Source organism: Eubalaena glacialis, chromosome 10 (assembly GCF_028564815.1).
Source record: "Eubalaena glacialis isolate mEubGla1 chromosome 10, mEubGla1.1.hap2.+ XY, whole genome shotgun sequence".
Taxonomy (NCBI): Eukaryota; Metazoa; Chordata; class Mammalia; order Artiodactyla; family Balaenidae; genus Eubalaena; species Eubalaena glacialis.
This window is the reverse complement of record NC_083725.1, coordinates 116,156,062-116,170,436: the sequence shown is the minus strand read 5'-3', so window position 1 is coordinate 116,170,436 and position 14,375 is coordinate 116,156,062. Positions and strand designations below refer to the sequence as shown.

Below are 14,375 nucleotides of genomic sequence, written 5' to 3'. Positions count from 1 at the left end.
CTGGGGTTGGGGCAAGGGGGGACAGGGAGGGGTCTGGAGAGAAAGCCTGGGGGAGGGGGGAGGGCAGACTAGGGGTGGGGCTGCCCCCCTGCTGAGCCTGCTCATTCCCGGTGTGGGTACCGCCCCACCTGCAGGGGGAGCCCCAGGGTGGGGCGGGGGGTGGAGGGGGCGGCCCAGAACTTCCAGGGTCAAGTCCTGCCCCGTGGCAGGGCCTAAATGCCCTCTGAAGTGGACAAGGCCGGAGGTCCCGCCCCTTCCAGGACTGACTGCCATGCCCACAGGCTGGCAGAGGAGCTCCTGCCCCTATTTAGAGCTCTGCCCAGCCCTAGTCCAAGGGGAGGGGGCTCTGAAGGCGGGAAGTCCCCGCAGCAGCAGTTTGGGTGGGGGGGAGAGGAGGCTGGGGGCACCAGTGCCCCCTCCCTCCCCGGGGCTGAGGCCTCTGCGGCCCAGGGGCAGGGCTGGGGGTGCACAGGCGTCCGGTCCGTTCTGGGCTCGCTCCCTGGCCGGCTTCCCCCTTAGAAACTCACCAACGTATAAACCATACTGTGGGAAGACAAGGCAGTGAGCCAAGTCGCGAGTATGCCCGCTACTGGCCACCCACCCTGTCGCGCCCTAGGTTGCCCTCAGTCATCAAGGGCAAAGGGCAGGAACTTGGGGCCCAGCCATTCCTGGGATTGCAGGGATGGTGCCTGGAGCATCCCTTCCCTGACTTATGACCGCCATGGGCAGGACCTCACCTGTACAGGTAATAGAAGAAGGAGAGCAGGTAGAAGGCGAGTTTGCACCAGGACTCCTTCTGGCAGTAGTTGAGGATGTCAGCATTCATGATGGAGACTGCGTCATACATGACCTCAGAGCCATCCGCAGGACGGTGGAAGTACCTGGGGGGAGGGAGGGGCCTGAGTGCCCACCCTCAAGGCTCCCACCCACATCCTGCCCCGCTCTCCCATCTCACCCTCCCGAAGGCAGCTGCTACCCTCACCTCCAGAGGTGGTAGAAGAGGAGGGGGATGTTGAGGCCCAGGGTCACCCACTCTGCTGCACACAGAAACATCAGACAGAAGAGGCCGTGGATGGAGTATTCTGGGACCACCAGCTGGGGAGTGAGGGTGAGAGGTCAGTGGCCAGGTGCTAGGACAGATCCAAGCTTCAAGGGCACTTGGGAGGTGCCCACCCACCATCACCTCTGGGGACTGAAAGGGCTTCTAGCCTCCCACTCCCTCCCACGTGGCAGAGCAGATCAAACAGGCCGCAGAGGGGGAAGGCCCGGCTCTGGGTTACAGTGGCGCTGAGCTCGGCTAGGAGCCTCCTGCCCCTAGCCCTGACACTGACCTTCCTCAGGAGGCAGCAGATGCGTTCGATGTTTTTTAAACGCTCGCGCTGTAGGGAGAGGAAAAGACCGCAATGGTGGAGGTGAAGGAGCGGGCACTGGGGGCGCCCCGCCACCCTCCCTCGCCCCCCACTCCCTGCACGTGGCCGCCAGGGGGCGCCAGAGCAGGCTCTGCGGCGTTTCCGGCGGCGCGGCAGGAAAGCAGCCGCGCCGTCCCCATAGCGACCGTCACCATGGAGGGATCTTCACCCGCGTCTCCATGGCAACGGCCCAGAGCCTGGCAACGGCTGCCCCGCCAGGAGGAACCCGAGCCCTGAGCCCGAGCCAGGTGTTTGCTGGGGGCGGGGACAAAGCAGAGGAAGGGGCACGGCCACCGTCCCCTCTACCTCCGTCTTCCTGTCCCCCCGCCGTCCTCCACCCGCGACATATGGCAAGACAGACGGACGGACACACCTCGGCACAGCACATGTATCACTTACTGCCCGCGCTGGGTTCCCCTGGTCGATGGGGTTCTTGAAGTCGGTCCGCAGCTCGTCAAAGGCTATGATCTGGGGGAGGGGCGTGTGCCCGTCAGGGTTGGGGCAGCAGCTTATGGCCCCCCACGCATTCTTCTGTGGCATAAGATTCACACATGGGGATCGGACCAGATGGGACGTGCTGCAAAGGTGGAGAAACTGAGGCCCAGAGAGGGGTGGGGCCTGGCCCAAGGTCACACAACAATTCGGAATGGAACTCTAGTGTGCTGATGCCCAGTTCAGGACATGTCCACTACACCTCCATCCAAAACATCCCAAGAGATAATGTCTTCTCCGCTGGGCCCTGTGCTGAACACTTGGGTCCCAGAAGCCTGGGACACCGCCCCTGCCCGGGAGGAACCCCAGACTTGGGAGAAAAACTGTGAACTACATCCAGGGTGATCAGGGCTGTGGAGTGCAGGAAGAACCTGGGGTGGGTGCCGGATCCAGCGTGGAGTGGGGATGGGGAGTTCAGGCTGGACTCTTGAGTAGGCGTTTGTCTGGTGAACAAATGCGGGAAAGGCAGTCTGAACAGCAGGAACAGCAGGTACAAAGGCAGAGGGTTGAAAGAATAAGGAACATTCAGGAAGCTGCAGGTTCTATATGGCTAAAGTGAAAGCGTGAGGCAAGCGGGAAGAAAGACGGGAATGGTGAAAGGTGGGCTGGAGAGGTCAGCAGCGCCAGACATGGGTGCCTTGTGAGGCCGGACCAGATGTTTGGACTTCAACACAGAAGTAAAGGGGAGCCATCGAGGGGTATAAAGCAGCAAAGCGGGGTGGTTAGGTTGATGTTTTAGGGTTGACCGAGCAGGAAGTACAAACTGGCTAACGGTCCCAGCCAAGACATACATGATGCTTCCTCCATGCCAACAGGCTTTATGTTTATTAACTCATTTGATGCTTGCAACAACCTGATGACGTAGGTGCTGGTATTATCACTTCCGTTTTGCAGATGAGGAAACTGAGATAGATTAAATGACTTGTCCAAGGCCACATAGCTTGTTAGTGGCAAGCCAGGTTTCTAAACCCGTTAGATTCCAGAGTTAAAATTTGAACCACTTTACTACACTCAGGCTAGACCAGTCAGGGGAATATTGGAGTGTTGCGGCTGGGGCTTGGGGTGGGGGTGGGGGGAGGTGTGGTGATCTGAGTGAAGAGAGGGACAGTGGGGATGGAGAGGTGGGGATGGATTCCAGAGCTATTTAGAAGCCAGACTCCAGAGGGCTTGAATGGCAGTGAAGTGGAGGCAAAGGGGCCCAAGGTGACTTTGGGTGTTGGGGCATCTGGTGGATGGCACTGTCCTCACTGGGATGGAGAACTCTTGGGGGGAGCAGGTGTTTGAGAGGATGATGGGACAGACCTGAGGGGAGCTGGCATGGGCGGAAGGCTGGCAGAGGAGCCTTCAGGAGTCCCCTCCCCTGAGCACCAGCCCAAGGATGAGGCAGCGGGCCCACCACCCCCAAGCATCCCGGACCCCTTAAGGCTCGAAGGGAGAGAACACGGGCTTCCTGGAGGGAGCTGGGGCCATCTGGAGCAGCCCCACCAACTCCCCATTGACTCTGGGCAGCCGCCTGCCTGTCAGGCACAGCAACAGGGTCCAGCAGGGAGCGGAAGGGTGCCGTCTGTCTGCCCCAGAGCTGGCACCACCAGCAGGCGGCGAGTGTTGCACCTCCCACCCCCCAGGCTGCCTGGCGCTGACTCAGCCCCCTGGAACAAACAATCCCCCACGGTGACAGCAGACACGCGTCACTCCCCACCAGGGTTGCCTAGCGACCAGTGGGGCCTAGGCTCGGGGTCTGTGGTGGGATCTGGGGTCCTGCCCTGGAAGGTTCTAGTTCTTACCAATTTGGATTGAGGACCACACCTCCTCTCCCCACCCGCGCACCCCTTGGCAAGCCTTGCTCTGGGCTTATATACACTCTGCTGTATGTACAACAAGCCCACTTTACCGATGAGGAAACAGACTCAGGACAAGAGACTTGCTATGATCGCCCAGCTAAACAGCTGAGCGAACACAGTGCCTGACACGTAGTCGGTGCTCAATGAGTATTTTTTGAGAGCACTTGGGCCCTCTCTCCCAGCCTGGGAGCCCCAGAAGGGCGAAGCCTGAGTCTTATTCATCCTTGTCTCTCCCAAAGCCGCCCAGAGCCTGGTTCTCAGGAGCATCGACACAGGTGTGTTGGATGGAGGTCTGCTCTGAGGATCCCCTGAGGACAGGGACCCCCATAGAGGCTGTTGGAGGCCTCTGGGTGGGGAGGGGCCCAAAAAGGGGCTTCTTGAATTCCAGGAGCCTTCCTCCCAGGAGCTGGTTACCTCTGTGTGCCCAGCCCGTGACTCTCAATTCCTTCCAGTCCTCAGGACTCCAGCCCTCCTGCCACCACCCCACAGGATTGTCCAAGGCCCTGGGATGAGATAGGAGGCTCAGAGAGACCAAGATGGACCTAGGGGAGATGGAGGAAGGGAAAGAGAAACAGAGAAGGGAGCAGAGAAAAGAAAAAGCAACTGAGAGACCCGAAGAGAGAGAGAGAGGGCTGCAGATGGGGTGTGTGTGTCTGAAGGTGTCTATGGGGGCTCACTCCTCACACAGAAGGGGCGCAGTCAGAGTCCATGGAATCCTGATGTAAAAGAGAGAGACAGCAAGGGGACAGCAGGGGATGATGAAGGGAGACTGATCAAGGGCCAGGGAGGACCACGGAGCAGGCAGGCAGCAGGTCCCAGGAAAAGAAAGGAGTGATGAAGTGGGAAGACCAAGAAAGAAGCAGGTGAGGCAATGGGGAGGAAGAGGAAGGAAGCGGGTATGGAGAGACTGGCGGGGGATAACGCGATGATCAGGGAGGTGTGTGCTGGACGTACAAGCAGAGGATGCTGAGCTGAGCGGGCCAGGGCCAAGATGCACAGGCCGTGTGGAGGGGATAGGGTGGTGGCTGAAACCTCAGGGGACATAGGAGAAGAGAGGGCAGTAAAGGGGGTGGGGGGCAAGGGTCCCAAAAAATAAGCTGGAGGCTGATTGATAGTTCTGTAGTGAGTAGAAGGGAGACAGGCAGGGGACCACTCAGAAGGCCCCAGAGAGTGGGGGAGAGGGACCCTCTCTAAAGGGAGGCAATCAGGATAAGGGATGAGAAATGGACGTTTTGAAGAACCAGGTGTGAGGCAAGGCTGGAGAGAGAGACAGACCAAAGGAAACAGGAGACAAAGAGGAAAGTGGGGGCAGGAAGAGGAGGAAAACTGGAAAGTGGGGAGGAAACCTAGTGGGGGGAAGCCCGAACAGGAGGGGGTAGGGAAACCCAAGGTGAGCTGGTGGTCGGGGTTAGGTCTCTGGGGCTGCTTAGAGCCAATCACTGCTGGGTCAGGGAGTGGGGGTGGGGGGGCGGGAATGGAAAGGGTTAATGGGCTCTGCGATCTGTGGGTCCTGTAAACAGATGCAGTTGCCATAGCAACTGGCTCCATCACTCTGGCTGGAAAAACCCACAAAGGGGGTGGGGAGAGTAGACAGACAAACTGCCCGACGGACAAACGGGGGCGACTAGATGGCGGGGGTTGGGGGGCGGGGGGATAGGAGGGAAAGGAACAAGAATCCCAGAATTCCGCCCCACACCCCAAGGCTGCCATGGGGCAGGGGAGGGGGGTCAGAGACCGACTGACATACCCACAGACAGTCGGGGTCGGCGGAGAAAGTGGGGGCCCCCCCGGGAAGGAAGCCGATGATGGGGGGGTGTTTATGGGGCGAACAGAAGCCGACTGATGGGGGATAGCGGAGAGGAGGCTCCAAGTGTCTCCGGGCCCTGAGACCATCCGTCCGTCCCCCTCCTGCTCCCAGCGCCCCCTGCCCCCACTCCGACCCCAGCCCCAGCCCCAGCCCCAGCCCCAGCCCGGCCTCAGCCCCTGCCCCAGCCCCAGCCCGGCCTTACGTGCCAGATGACAAAGAAGATGAGAGAGGCGCACAGCACCAGGGTGAGCATGTAGCAGAACGCGGCGAAGGTGAACGCCATGGCCCCCGCGCCGGGCGGCGGCCCGGGGGGCGCCAGCGCGGGGCCCGGGCGCAAGGGGACGCCCCCCCGGCCCGCGCTTAGGGCCGGCCGGGCATGGCCCGCAGGGCTCGGGCGCGGGCTCGGGGGACGCGGGCGGCGCGGCCGGGCTCAGGGCCGCGGGGCCGTGGGGCGCGGGCCGGTGGGCTCGGGGGGCGCGTCCGCTGCCGGCTGCCCGGGCCCCAATCGCTCATCCTGCGATCCCTCGCCCGCGGCTCCCTCGCTCTCCAGCCCGCGAAGCCGGCGGGGCGGAGCCGGGGGCGGGGCCGCCGTGCGAGCAGCCTCGGGCGGGCGGGGCTGGGTCTCTGTGCGCCCCTCCGCCAGCGCGGCCCGGGCGCCACCCCCGCCCCAACCTCAGGGACACGTAAGCATGGACGCACATCCCTGGCATAACCCCCCCCCGCAACGTCACACAACGAGACCACCACTGCCACACTCGGTCCACTCGGACGGGTGCCCGTATCTCTGCCCTCATTCGCCGGCCACGGAGGTCGGACCGAGGTCTTAAGTGCAAAGCACTTGTCACTGTCCGAGGGGTCAGAGACACCTGGCTTGAACCCAGAAAAAGCCGGGAGAGGGGACTGAGCCACGGGGCTGAAGGGGATGCGGGCCAGACACAGCGGGGCACAAGGTCTGCGGCCCAACTCCCCATCCCGGACCCGCCTGTGTGGGTGTTGGCGGCGGCGGCGGCGGCAGCTCACCAGGTGCTCACTGACGGCCGCCAGCCGCCCTCCCGGCCGGCCGGAACCTCTCCCGGCCGGCCGGAACCGTGCTGGGCCCGTGGGGACAGACCATAGAAGCACAAGCAGGCAGCTCTCCTGGCTTCAGGAAATGGGTCAAGGCCTCTCAACAGCAACCCTAGGACACACAGCCCAAGCCAGGACCCCTGTGCAGCCCACCAAGTCCAGGGCTCCAGTTCCTTCCCCGCCACCCAAAGGCAGCTCCCACCACAGACCACACTCAGCCACCACAACTTCCTTGCAAAAACCCTCGGCTCCCCCGAGGGCCAGTGGAAATTTATTTATTTTTTGTCCTTTCCGTCTTTCCCCAAGTGGCTTTTCCTTGCAAAATGCCTGACATGACACCAGAGGGGAACCTGGGAGTTGGGAGGGCACCCCAAGGGGCAGCCCAGGGACTTAAATACAAGCTGGAGGGGAGGGCACAGGTGGGACAGGCAAGAGACAGCACAAGGGACATGGCTTCTCAGGTAGAGATCAAAGGTTTGTTTTTCTGCAGGAAGAAGCTGTGTCAGAGGCAGGGGGCTAGCATCCTGGGTGGGAGGGAGTTAAGTGGAGAGGCCCCCCCCACCCTGGGTTGCACCCACATTCCCAGAGAAGTAGCGACAGGGGATGAGGATCCGCCCTCATAGACTCCAAGGGACGGAAGGGGGAGAATAAGCCAGATGTGCCGCCTCAGGGTAAGGGAGGAGGTGCTGGCAGAGTGAGGGTTAAGGCTGGTGCCCAGCCTCTGGCACGGTGGGCCTTCCACCTCCGCCTGCCTTGGGGACAAAGGGGCACGGTGGGCGGGCAGCACACGGGCCTGGCTCTGGCAGGGCAGGGAGTGGCAGGAGCAGGCTCCCTCTGGGCTCAAGACACAGGCCCAGCGTGGCTGCCCACCCACCTGCCCTAGATGTGCTCAGACCCCACCGCAGCTGGACGGCTCGAGCTGTGAGTGTGTGTGTCGGGGTGCGGAGGCAGGGAGGAGAGGAAAGTGGGCTGCTGGGCCCCTGTGGCCCCATGCCCGTCCTGAGGTCCAGCCCAGGGCCCTGCATTCCAGGGCCCTGGATCCCCTGGTCCCATTCCTGGCCCCAGGTGCTGACTGCAGCCAGGGGCAGTAGAGGCCAGGGAGGCCCTCGGCTCCTGGGGAAGGGGGGTGCGCAGGGGAGGGGAGGAAGAAGAGTAAGGAGAGAAACCCACTGCAGCATACACGGGGGGCAGGGGGAGGGAGACAGACAGAGGAGAGCCCTCATCCCAAAGGTGTGCGGTGGGGTATCTTTTAAAGTCACCCAGAGGCAGCAGCAGAGCAAGCCCGCACCCTCACCCCAGCCAAAGGTCCTGGGTGTCCTCCCTTGGGGGCCCTGACAGAACCGGGGCTCAGGGCGGCAGGCAGACAGGCCAGAGGGAGATGGGGAGCCCAGGACACCCCAAAGCCACAGATTCAAATGCCCCGGGAGAGGGAAGTACCTCCTGCCCCCTCCAGGGGCATCATCTGGAGAAGGTGCCACCTCCGGTCCCACCCCACGAGCCCCTCCTAGCAACAGCCGCCACCAGCCTGCTTCACGGGGGTGCTGTCAATCTTGAGGTTGGGCCGCTCACCCCCCGAGGCTGCCCCAGGCCCCATCCGTTTTTTGATCTCAGCAGCCATGGTCATGAACGCCTGCTCGACATTGGTAGCGTTCTTGGCACTCGTCTCCAGGAAGGGGATGCCCAGGGAATCTGCAAACTCCTGATAAGGGGAGAGGAGGAAAGAGAAGGGGAGAGGAGGTGAGGGGCAGCAGGCCCCAGCCCACCCGGGCGGCCTGGCCCAGGCCTGCTCACCTTGGCTGTGGTGTTATCCACCACCTTCTTGGTGGTGAGGTCGCTCTTGTTGCCCACCAGGAGCTTATTGACATTCTCGCTGGCATAGCGGTCGATCTCCTGTAGCCACTGCTTCACGTTGGCATAGGATTCCTAGAGGGACCAGATCAAAAGTTACTTTGCTCCCACCTCCCACCCCTACACCAGGCCTGGAGAACAGGGGTTTTGAGGGGAAGATGGCTGTCCTGGGCTCCTGAGAAAGGCAGGCGCCCTGGGCTCAGGGACCCAGAGGAAGCTCCTCCAGGCTTAGCGCTCCTTCCTGCCCTCCTCTGTCTGAGACCCCAAGAGCCAGGCCCAGCAGAGCCCCGGCTGTCGACCAACAGCCCCGACACCTCAACAGCTTAGACCAAGGGCCAGCCGGCTCTGCTTCCTGCAGCTGCTCGTGTTTCCCCGAGACACAGAAAAGGCCTAACCACGTGGAGGGAGCAAGCGGCATCAGGAGAGAGGCCAGAGGGAAGACAGAGACAAAGGATAACAGGTTAGCAAGAATTACAAAGTCCCCACAGTGGCCTTAAAATCCCTTTAAGGTTTGAAACCTTGGAGCCCAGTGGTAGGTGGAGAATCCTCACAGAGGAGACCCTGGCCGACGGGGGAGACAGGTATCCTGGGAACAGGGCCTGACATTCGTCCTACTTCTGGCACCGACAGCCTCCACGCTCGGCCTGGCTCTCCCGGCGGCCTGCTGCGCCCCACCCCGCCCCCCACGCCTGGCACGCCGACAAAGGACACAACTTTTAGGAATATGCTTGAGCTAGAGCCGCTTTCCCTTCTTAGGAGCCAGAGGTCTGGTGATATCACACTGGGTTCAAACGTACACCTCCTGCCATGTCCCAGGCGGGGCCCTGTGCTGGGCACTGGGTTCAAATAATGGAATCATGCCTGGGCCCTGCCCTAAAGCACTCAGGGGACAATGGAGGACTAGACTAGGGCACACACAATGGTGAGACAGGGCGACCAAGCGCTGCAGGGACAGAAGGCAGGAGCTGGTGCAGCTCCAGGATCATCTCTGCCTGGGGAGATTACAGCCGACCTACACCTGCAGGGACGAACTACCCCCGTGTGGGTGCCAGTGGAGGGACGGGGAAAGGCGCAAGGGGAGAAGACATACACCGGGTCACGGGATGGGATGGGAGGGGCGTGCTGTCTTTGGGGAGGGGGAAAAGCTAAAAGCTGCTGGACACAGGCTCTGAGCAGGGAAGGAGAGGAAGAGGAAGCAGGCCCAAGCAGGGAGGGTCGTAGCCTGGCCCACTCTTAGACAAGCAGGAGCCAGCAGAGGCTTCCTTCGGAAGGGAGCAGCAGGGGCACCCCAGCGTTCCGGGACGAGTCCCGGCAGGAGTGCAGAGGCCAGAGCAGACTGGCAAGGAGGTGGACACCAGCTGCGAGACGGCTGGAATAATCCAGGGAAGAGGAGATGTGCCCTGAGCCAGGGAATGAGGCAGGGAAGAGCACAGGATTTAGAGTCAGACCAGCCTGGGTTAAGCCCCACCTCTGCCACTTACTGTATGGTCCTAGATATGTCACTTGGCTTCTCGGAACCTCAGTCTCCTCACTTCTATAAAACAGTACCTCCTGGTGGGGCTGTTTTGAGTATGGGATAATGAATGCAGGCTTGTCTCATAACAAGTGCTTAATTAGCAAGAGCTGCCATTATCCTCATCACTGCTATTATTACGAGGGAACGGATCTGGGAGAGATGATGGGGGAGAACAGAGGGGCCCAGGGACTGCCAGGATGGGGGAGGGAAGAGTTTTCTGGTCAGGCCAACAGGGACTCTATTATAAAGATGAGGATGCAGAAGCCAGTTCAGAAAGAGATGGGGAGACCAGCATCAGACAAGCTGAGTTCTGCAGATGGTCTGGAGCTCTGCAGATGGCCTAAAGGCGGTCAAGAGGCAGGAAAGGATGTGCTGGGAAGCAAAGAACCCTGGGTTCAAAATACGGGCTTTGTCTTTCCTGACTGTGAAGCCATGGGCAGGTAACTCAACATACGTCTAAGTGTGTTTCCTCATCTGGAAAAGAGGGACGCCACCACTGAGTTCACTGGGTTATACAATGAACACGAGAATTAACACAGACATAAAGTGCCAGCAGAATGCAGGACACAGGAGGAGATCCACAGTGATAGCTCTTTAGTTGTAGAAATCACAAAACAAGAAGCCAAACCACAAGGTGGCCAGAATTGTGCAGGGAGAGTCAGGAGGAGGCTTGGGGCAATCAAGAAGCACAGAATCTGGGGCTGTCGCAGGGCAGGATACGACGGACCAGTAAGAAGTCACTGAAAAGAGAATCTGCTGCAGCAGGAGGTGGCAGAGCTTGAGACAGTAACTTTTTCAAAGAGCGGGAAGAGAACAGAGTTAAAAGCCATGAGAGATCAATCATGGCAAAAACTGAAATGAAGTCACAAGTTTTGGCGGTTAGAGGTCCTTGGTGACCTCCGTCTGAGTGGAGCAAAGTTCACCCACAGCTTGTTGTCTAGGAGGCATCACGAGTCCCTGGTGAGCTGAAGAGCCCAGCTGCCCCTCAGAGCGGGGACTCCTCCTGGCCTGGGGCTGATACAAGTATCTCCATGTCCCCAGGGCCTGACCCCCATGAAGCAACAAAGTTTAAAAAAAAACAAAGCGGGTAGAATCAGTAGGCCTGGACTTTCTGTCTCTGCCACTTAACTGGCTGCAGGGCCTAAGAAAGTCTTACCACCCCGACCCATTTCTTCATCTGTAAAACGGGAATATAACACACACCTCTTCGGAATATTACGAGCATCAAAGGGCTGTGACAGAACCTGTGAACTGTAACGCGTGACAGGACTGTTTCCCGCTGTTAACATCACCGCTGATGCCGATGACACAAGACTCACGCTGCCACAGCAGACACAGGCCTCCCAGAACTCTGCTCACACTGGGCCCAGAGTGCAGCGCTCCCTCACGTCCTTGCGTAAGGCCCTCCAATCGCTTCTCCACAGTGTCTTTACCCAGGAGGCCACGGGCCCAGCGCGGCAAGCAGTCAGCTGACTGAACCCCCCACAAAACACAGGTGCCTGGAAGGTCTAGAGTAAGGTGGCAAGTCTGACAGGGAGGTGAGGGCTGGTTCTGCCAAGGCCCTGCAGCGGGGCCTGGGGAGGACCCAGGTCTGCAGCTATTTCCCCCCCTGTGAAATGAGTCCGAGAACAGTCTCCTTTCCGGGCAGCATGAGAAAGAGAGGACGGGAACAGTAAAAAGCAGCAAAAGCCAAAGACCTGAGGCTGAGGAGGCAAAGTAGGGGATGGTGAGCCCGGGAGTACCTGGTCGGTGACGTCGTACACCACGATGATGCCGTGAGCCCCCCGGTAGTAGCTGGAAGTGATGGTCCGGAACCGTTCCTGACCAGCTGTGTCCCACTACAAGACAGCAGGAGAGACGGGCAGGTCAGCCCTGGGCTCCGTGCCCAGGGCCCCTCCCCTCCCAAGGGAGATGTCTCTGCACCAGGGATTCTGCGAGGAGCAACACTCACGATCTGAAGTTTGATGGTTTTGCCATCCAGCTCAATGGTTCGGATCTTGAAGTCCACCCCAATGGTGCTGATGTAGCTCTCTGTGTATGTGTCATCCTGAAAGATCAGGGACCAGGGAAATGGCCTGAGTGAACAGGTCTGAGGCCCATCTGGAAAACCTCCCTCCAGTGTCCTGCCCCAGCTGAGCTCCTAACTGCTGAGCCCCAGTTCTCAGCACCCCAACTTGCCAGCCCTATGCCCCTGTTCAGTCAGATATGTTGCTGGCAAGTCCTGCAACTTCATCCTTGGTCTCCTAGGTCTTGCAACCACTATTCTCTGGGTTGCCCCCCTCTCCCTCCGGCCACCAGCCAGGACCCCAGATGGATGGTATGGGAAACTTCTTACTTACAGCAAACCGCAGGAGCAGGCAGGACTTGCCCACACCCGAGTCACCAATCAAAAGCAGCTTAAATAGGTAGTCACTGGAGAGAAAGGATGGGAAGGTGTGAAGGAAGGCAGGGAGCCCACCCGCCATCATCCTGGAGTCAAAACTATAGCATTCTCCCACACTGTGAGGTGTGCCTTGGATTAGAGTATTAAAGCACTCACAAGATCCTCCCACAAGTCCTGGGATGGGGAGGGTTGACCACTCCCCATAACACAGCTGGCCCAAAGGGGTGCATCTGAATTCCCACTTTACAGAGAAGGAAACGGAGCCACAGAGAGGGACGTGACTTGCCAAGGATCACATAAGTTAGGTGACAGAGTTGGGTATCCTACCCTGATTCCTGATAGACTCCATGGTTTCGGGTCCAGTAGGGGCTATTTAGGGAAACCCTCCTACACTGCCGTGTGCCGTACCTGACTTGGCAGGGGAGGCCCCAGAAGTGGAAGCCAGGGCCCAGCCTAGAACTTAACTGAATACCTATGTAAAGAACCTGGTATGAAGTCTCCAGAAAGAGACGGTCAACAAGCGGCAATGATAATCGCAGTTAAAACTTATCCAGTTCCTACTTGTGCCTGGCCTTGTGCTAAGCACTTCAAATGCATCATCTCATTCAAGCCTCACAACAGTCCAATGAAGTGAGTGTTGGTTATTCCCAACTAATGAAGAAACCAGAGGCCAGAGAAGGGAAGTGACTTGCCCTAAGTTACACAGCTGTTAACTTTAATACTGGAAACCAGCTTCAGACTCCGAAGTCTCTGTGAAAGCCTGTTGGTTCCCTTCTCTGTTACCCCTTATAATCCAGCTCAGAGCTTCACCCTTCCCCAAGGATATCTGAAGCCAGGATCTGGAGGAGAAAAAGGAAGTGGCAAAAGAGGAAGAAGATAACTGACACTAAGGGAAAACTGTCGATGAGAAGTCGGGGCAGAGATGTGGGCCACCTACCCGTAGGGGGAGTGACCAAGAAGTGAGGAAAGTTTGAGGAACAAAGAATCCCACTGGAAGGGATAAAGCAAATGCCACATTCATCTAAACTTCTTCGGCAGGGTGACGGCGAAGGGAAGGGGTGTGACGGCGGCGCCGGGGGCTTGCGCAAAGGTGAGGGGAGGACGGGAGGGGACCAGCCTCTGGGAGCGGCAGGGCACTTTGATCCAGGTAAAGGGCAAAGCGGCAGCCCTGGAGGGGAGAACCTGCGGAAAAGCTACCCAGCGGGCCAGCCCCCAGGAACCGGATTCCGGGAGGACTGGAGAGCAGAATGTACGACCCGACCTAAAGGGCCCGGATCTGGACCGAGACCAGAAACTCTGGGGATGGGCTCCACAATGCCAGGACCGTCGTCAGCACCCAGACCGCTACTCTCAGGCAGCAGGTGGGGAAACTGAGGCCTGGAAAGACCGGGGCTGCGGGGTCACCTGACCGACAAGGCCTGCTAGTGCCGGTGCCTCGGGATCCAAGTGCTGCCCCTCGGGGTCACAGTCTCCGGGACCGGGTGCAAGAACTCGGGGCGTCGAGCCGGGGTTCTGGGGCCCCCGGGGGAGGGGCAGAACCCGGATGTGAGGGGGGGGAGGTCAGCGGAAGAGGGACCCGGATGTGGGGGCGCCGCGCAGTCCTGACCCGGGCCGGACAACCCCGGTAAGCGTACAGCCCCGTACTCGGGATCGAGGCTGCGCCGGACGGCGCGGGCGGAGCGCACTCACTATTCGGGGTTCATGGCGGCAGCGGCGGCCCGCTCGGTCGCTCCCAGTCGGCTCTGCTCCGCCTCCCGTTCCAAGATGGTGGCCGCTCCGCCCCAGAGGCCCCGCCCGCGACGCGCAGGCGCAAATACTCCGGACTGGGACCTCGCCGCGTCGCTCCTCGGAACTTGTAGTCTCCTTACATTGTGCAACTCACCCCGCCCCCCGCTGCGCAGGCGTAGTCCTAGCCCAGGACCCACCATCGCCGCGCGTTGCCTTCTGGAGCTTGTAGTTCGCTCCCTAGAAGTACCTGGGCTGGAGGACCGCGCTCGGGAGCCCGACAGCGTCC

At 60.1% G+C, this 14,375-nt stretch overlaps 2 protein-coding genes across 3 annotated transcripts; both read right to left on the bottom strand.

Moving 5' to 3' along the window:
- Positions 1 to 515: 515 nt before the first annotated feature.
- Positions 516 to 5,832, bottom strand: CNIH2 (cornichon family AMPA receptor auxiliary protein 2). The gene is made up of 6 exons (XM_061203716.1): positions 5,752 to 5,832; positions 1,809 to 1,877; positions 1,332 to 1,379; positions 983 to 1,095; positions 738 to 881; positions 516 to 543 (listed from the first exon to the last, which is right to left on the bottom strand). The coding sequence occupies exons 1-6, from the start codon at positions 5,830 to 5,832 to the stop codon at positions 516 to 518; spliced, it is 483 nt and encodes a 160-aa protein (XP_061059699.1).
- A 1,010-nt stretch (positions 5,833 to 6,842) lies between these two features.
- On the bottom strand, positions 6,843 to 14,164 carry RAB1B (RAB1B, member RAS oncogene family). Of its 2 annotated transcripts, none has more exons than XM_061202087.1 (6): positions 14,051 to 14,164; positions 12,318 to 12,390; positions 11,930 to 12,025; positions 11,721 to 11,816; positions 8,406 to 8,537; positions 6,843 to 8,313 (listed from the first exon to the last, which is right to left on the bottom strand). In XM_061202087.1, exons 1-6 carry the CDS (start codon positions 14,062 to 14,064, stop codon positions 8,119 to 8,121), a joined length of 606 nt encoding a protein of 201 aa, XP_061058070.1. In that variant the 5' UTR covers positions 14,065 to 14,164; the 3' UTR covers positions 6,843 to 8,118. The 2 variants fall into 2 exon arrangements, with proteins under 2 accessions (XP_061058070.1, XP_061058071.1); XM_061202088.1 differs by lacking the exon at positions 14,051 to 14,164 and adding an exon at positions 13,299 to 13,393.
- Between the last annotated feature and the right edge of the window lie 211 nt (positions 14,165 to 14,375).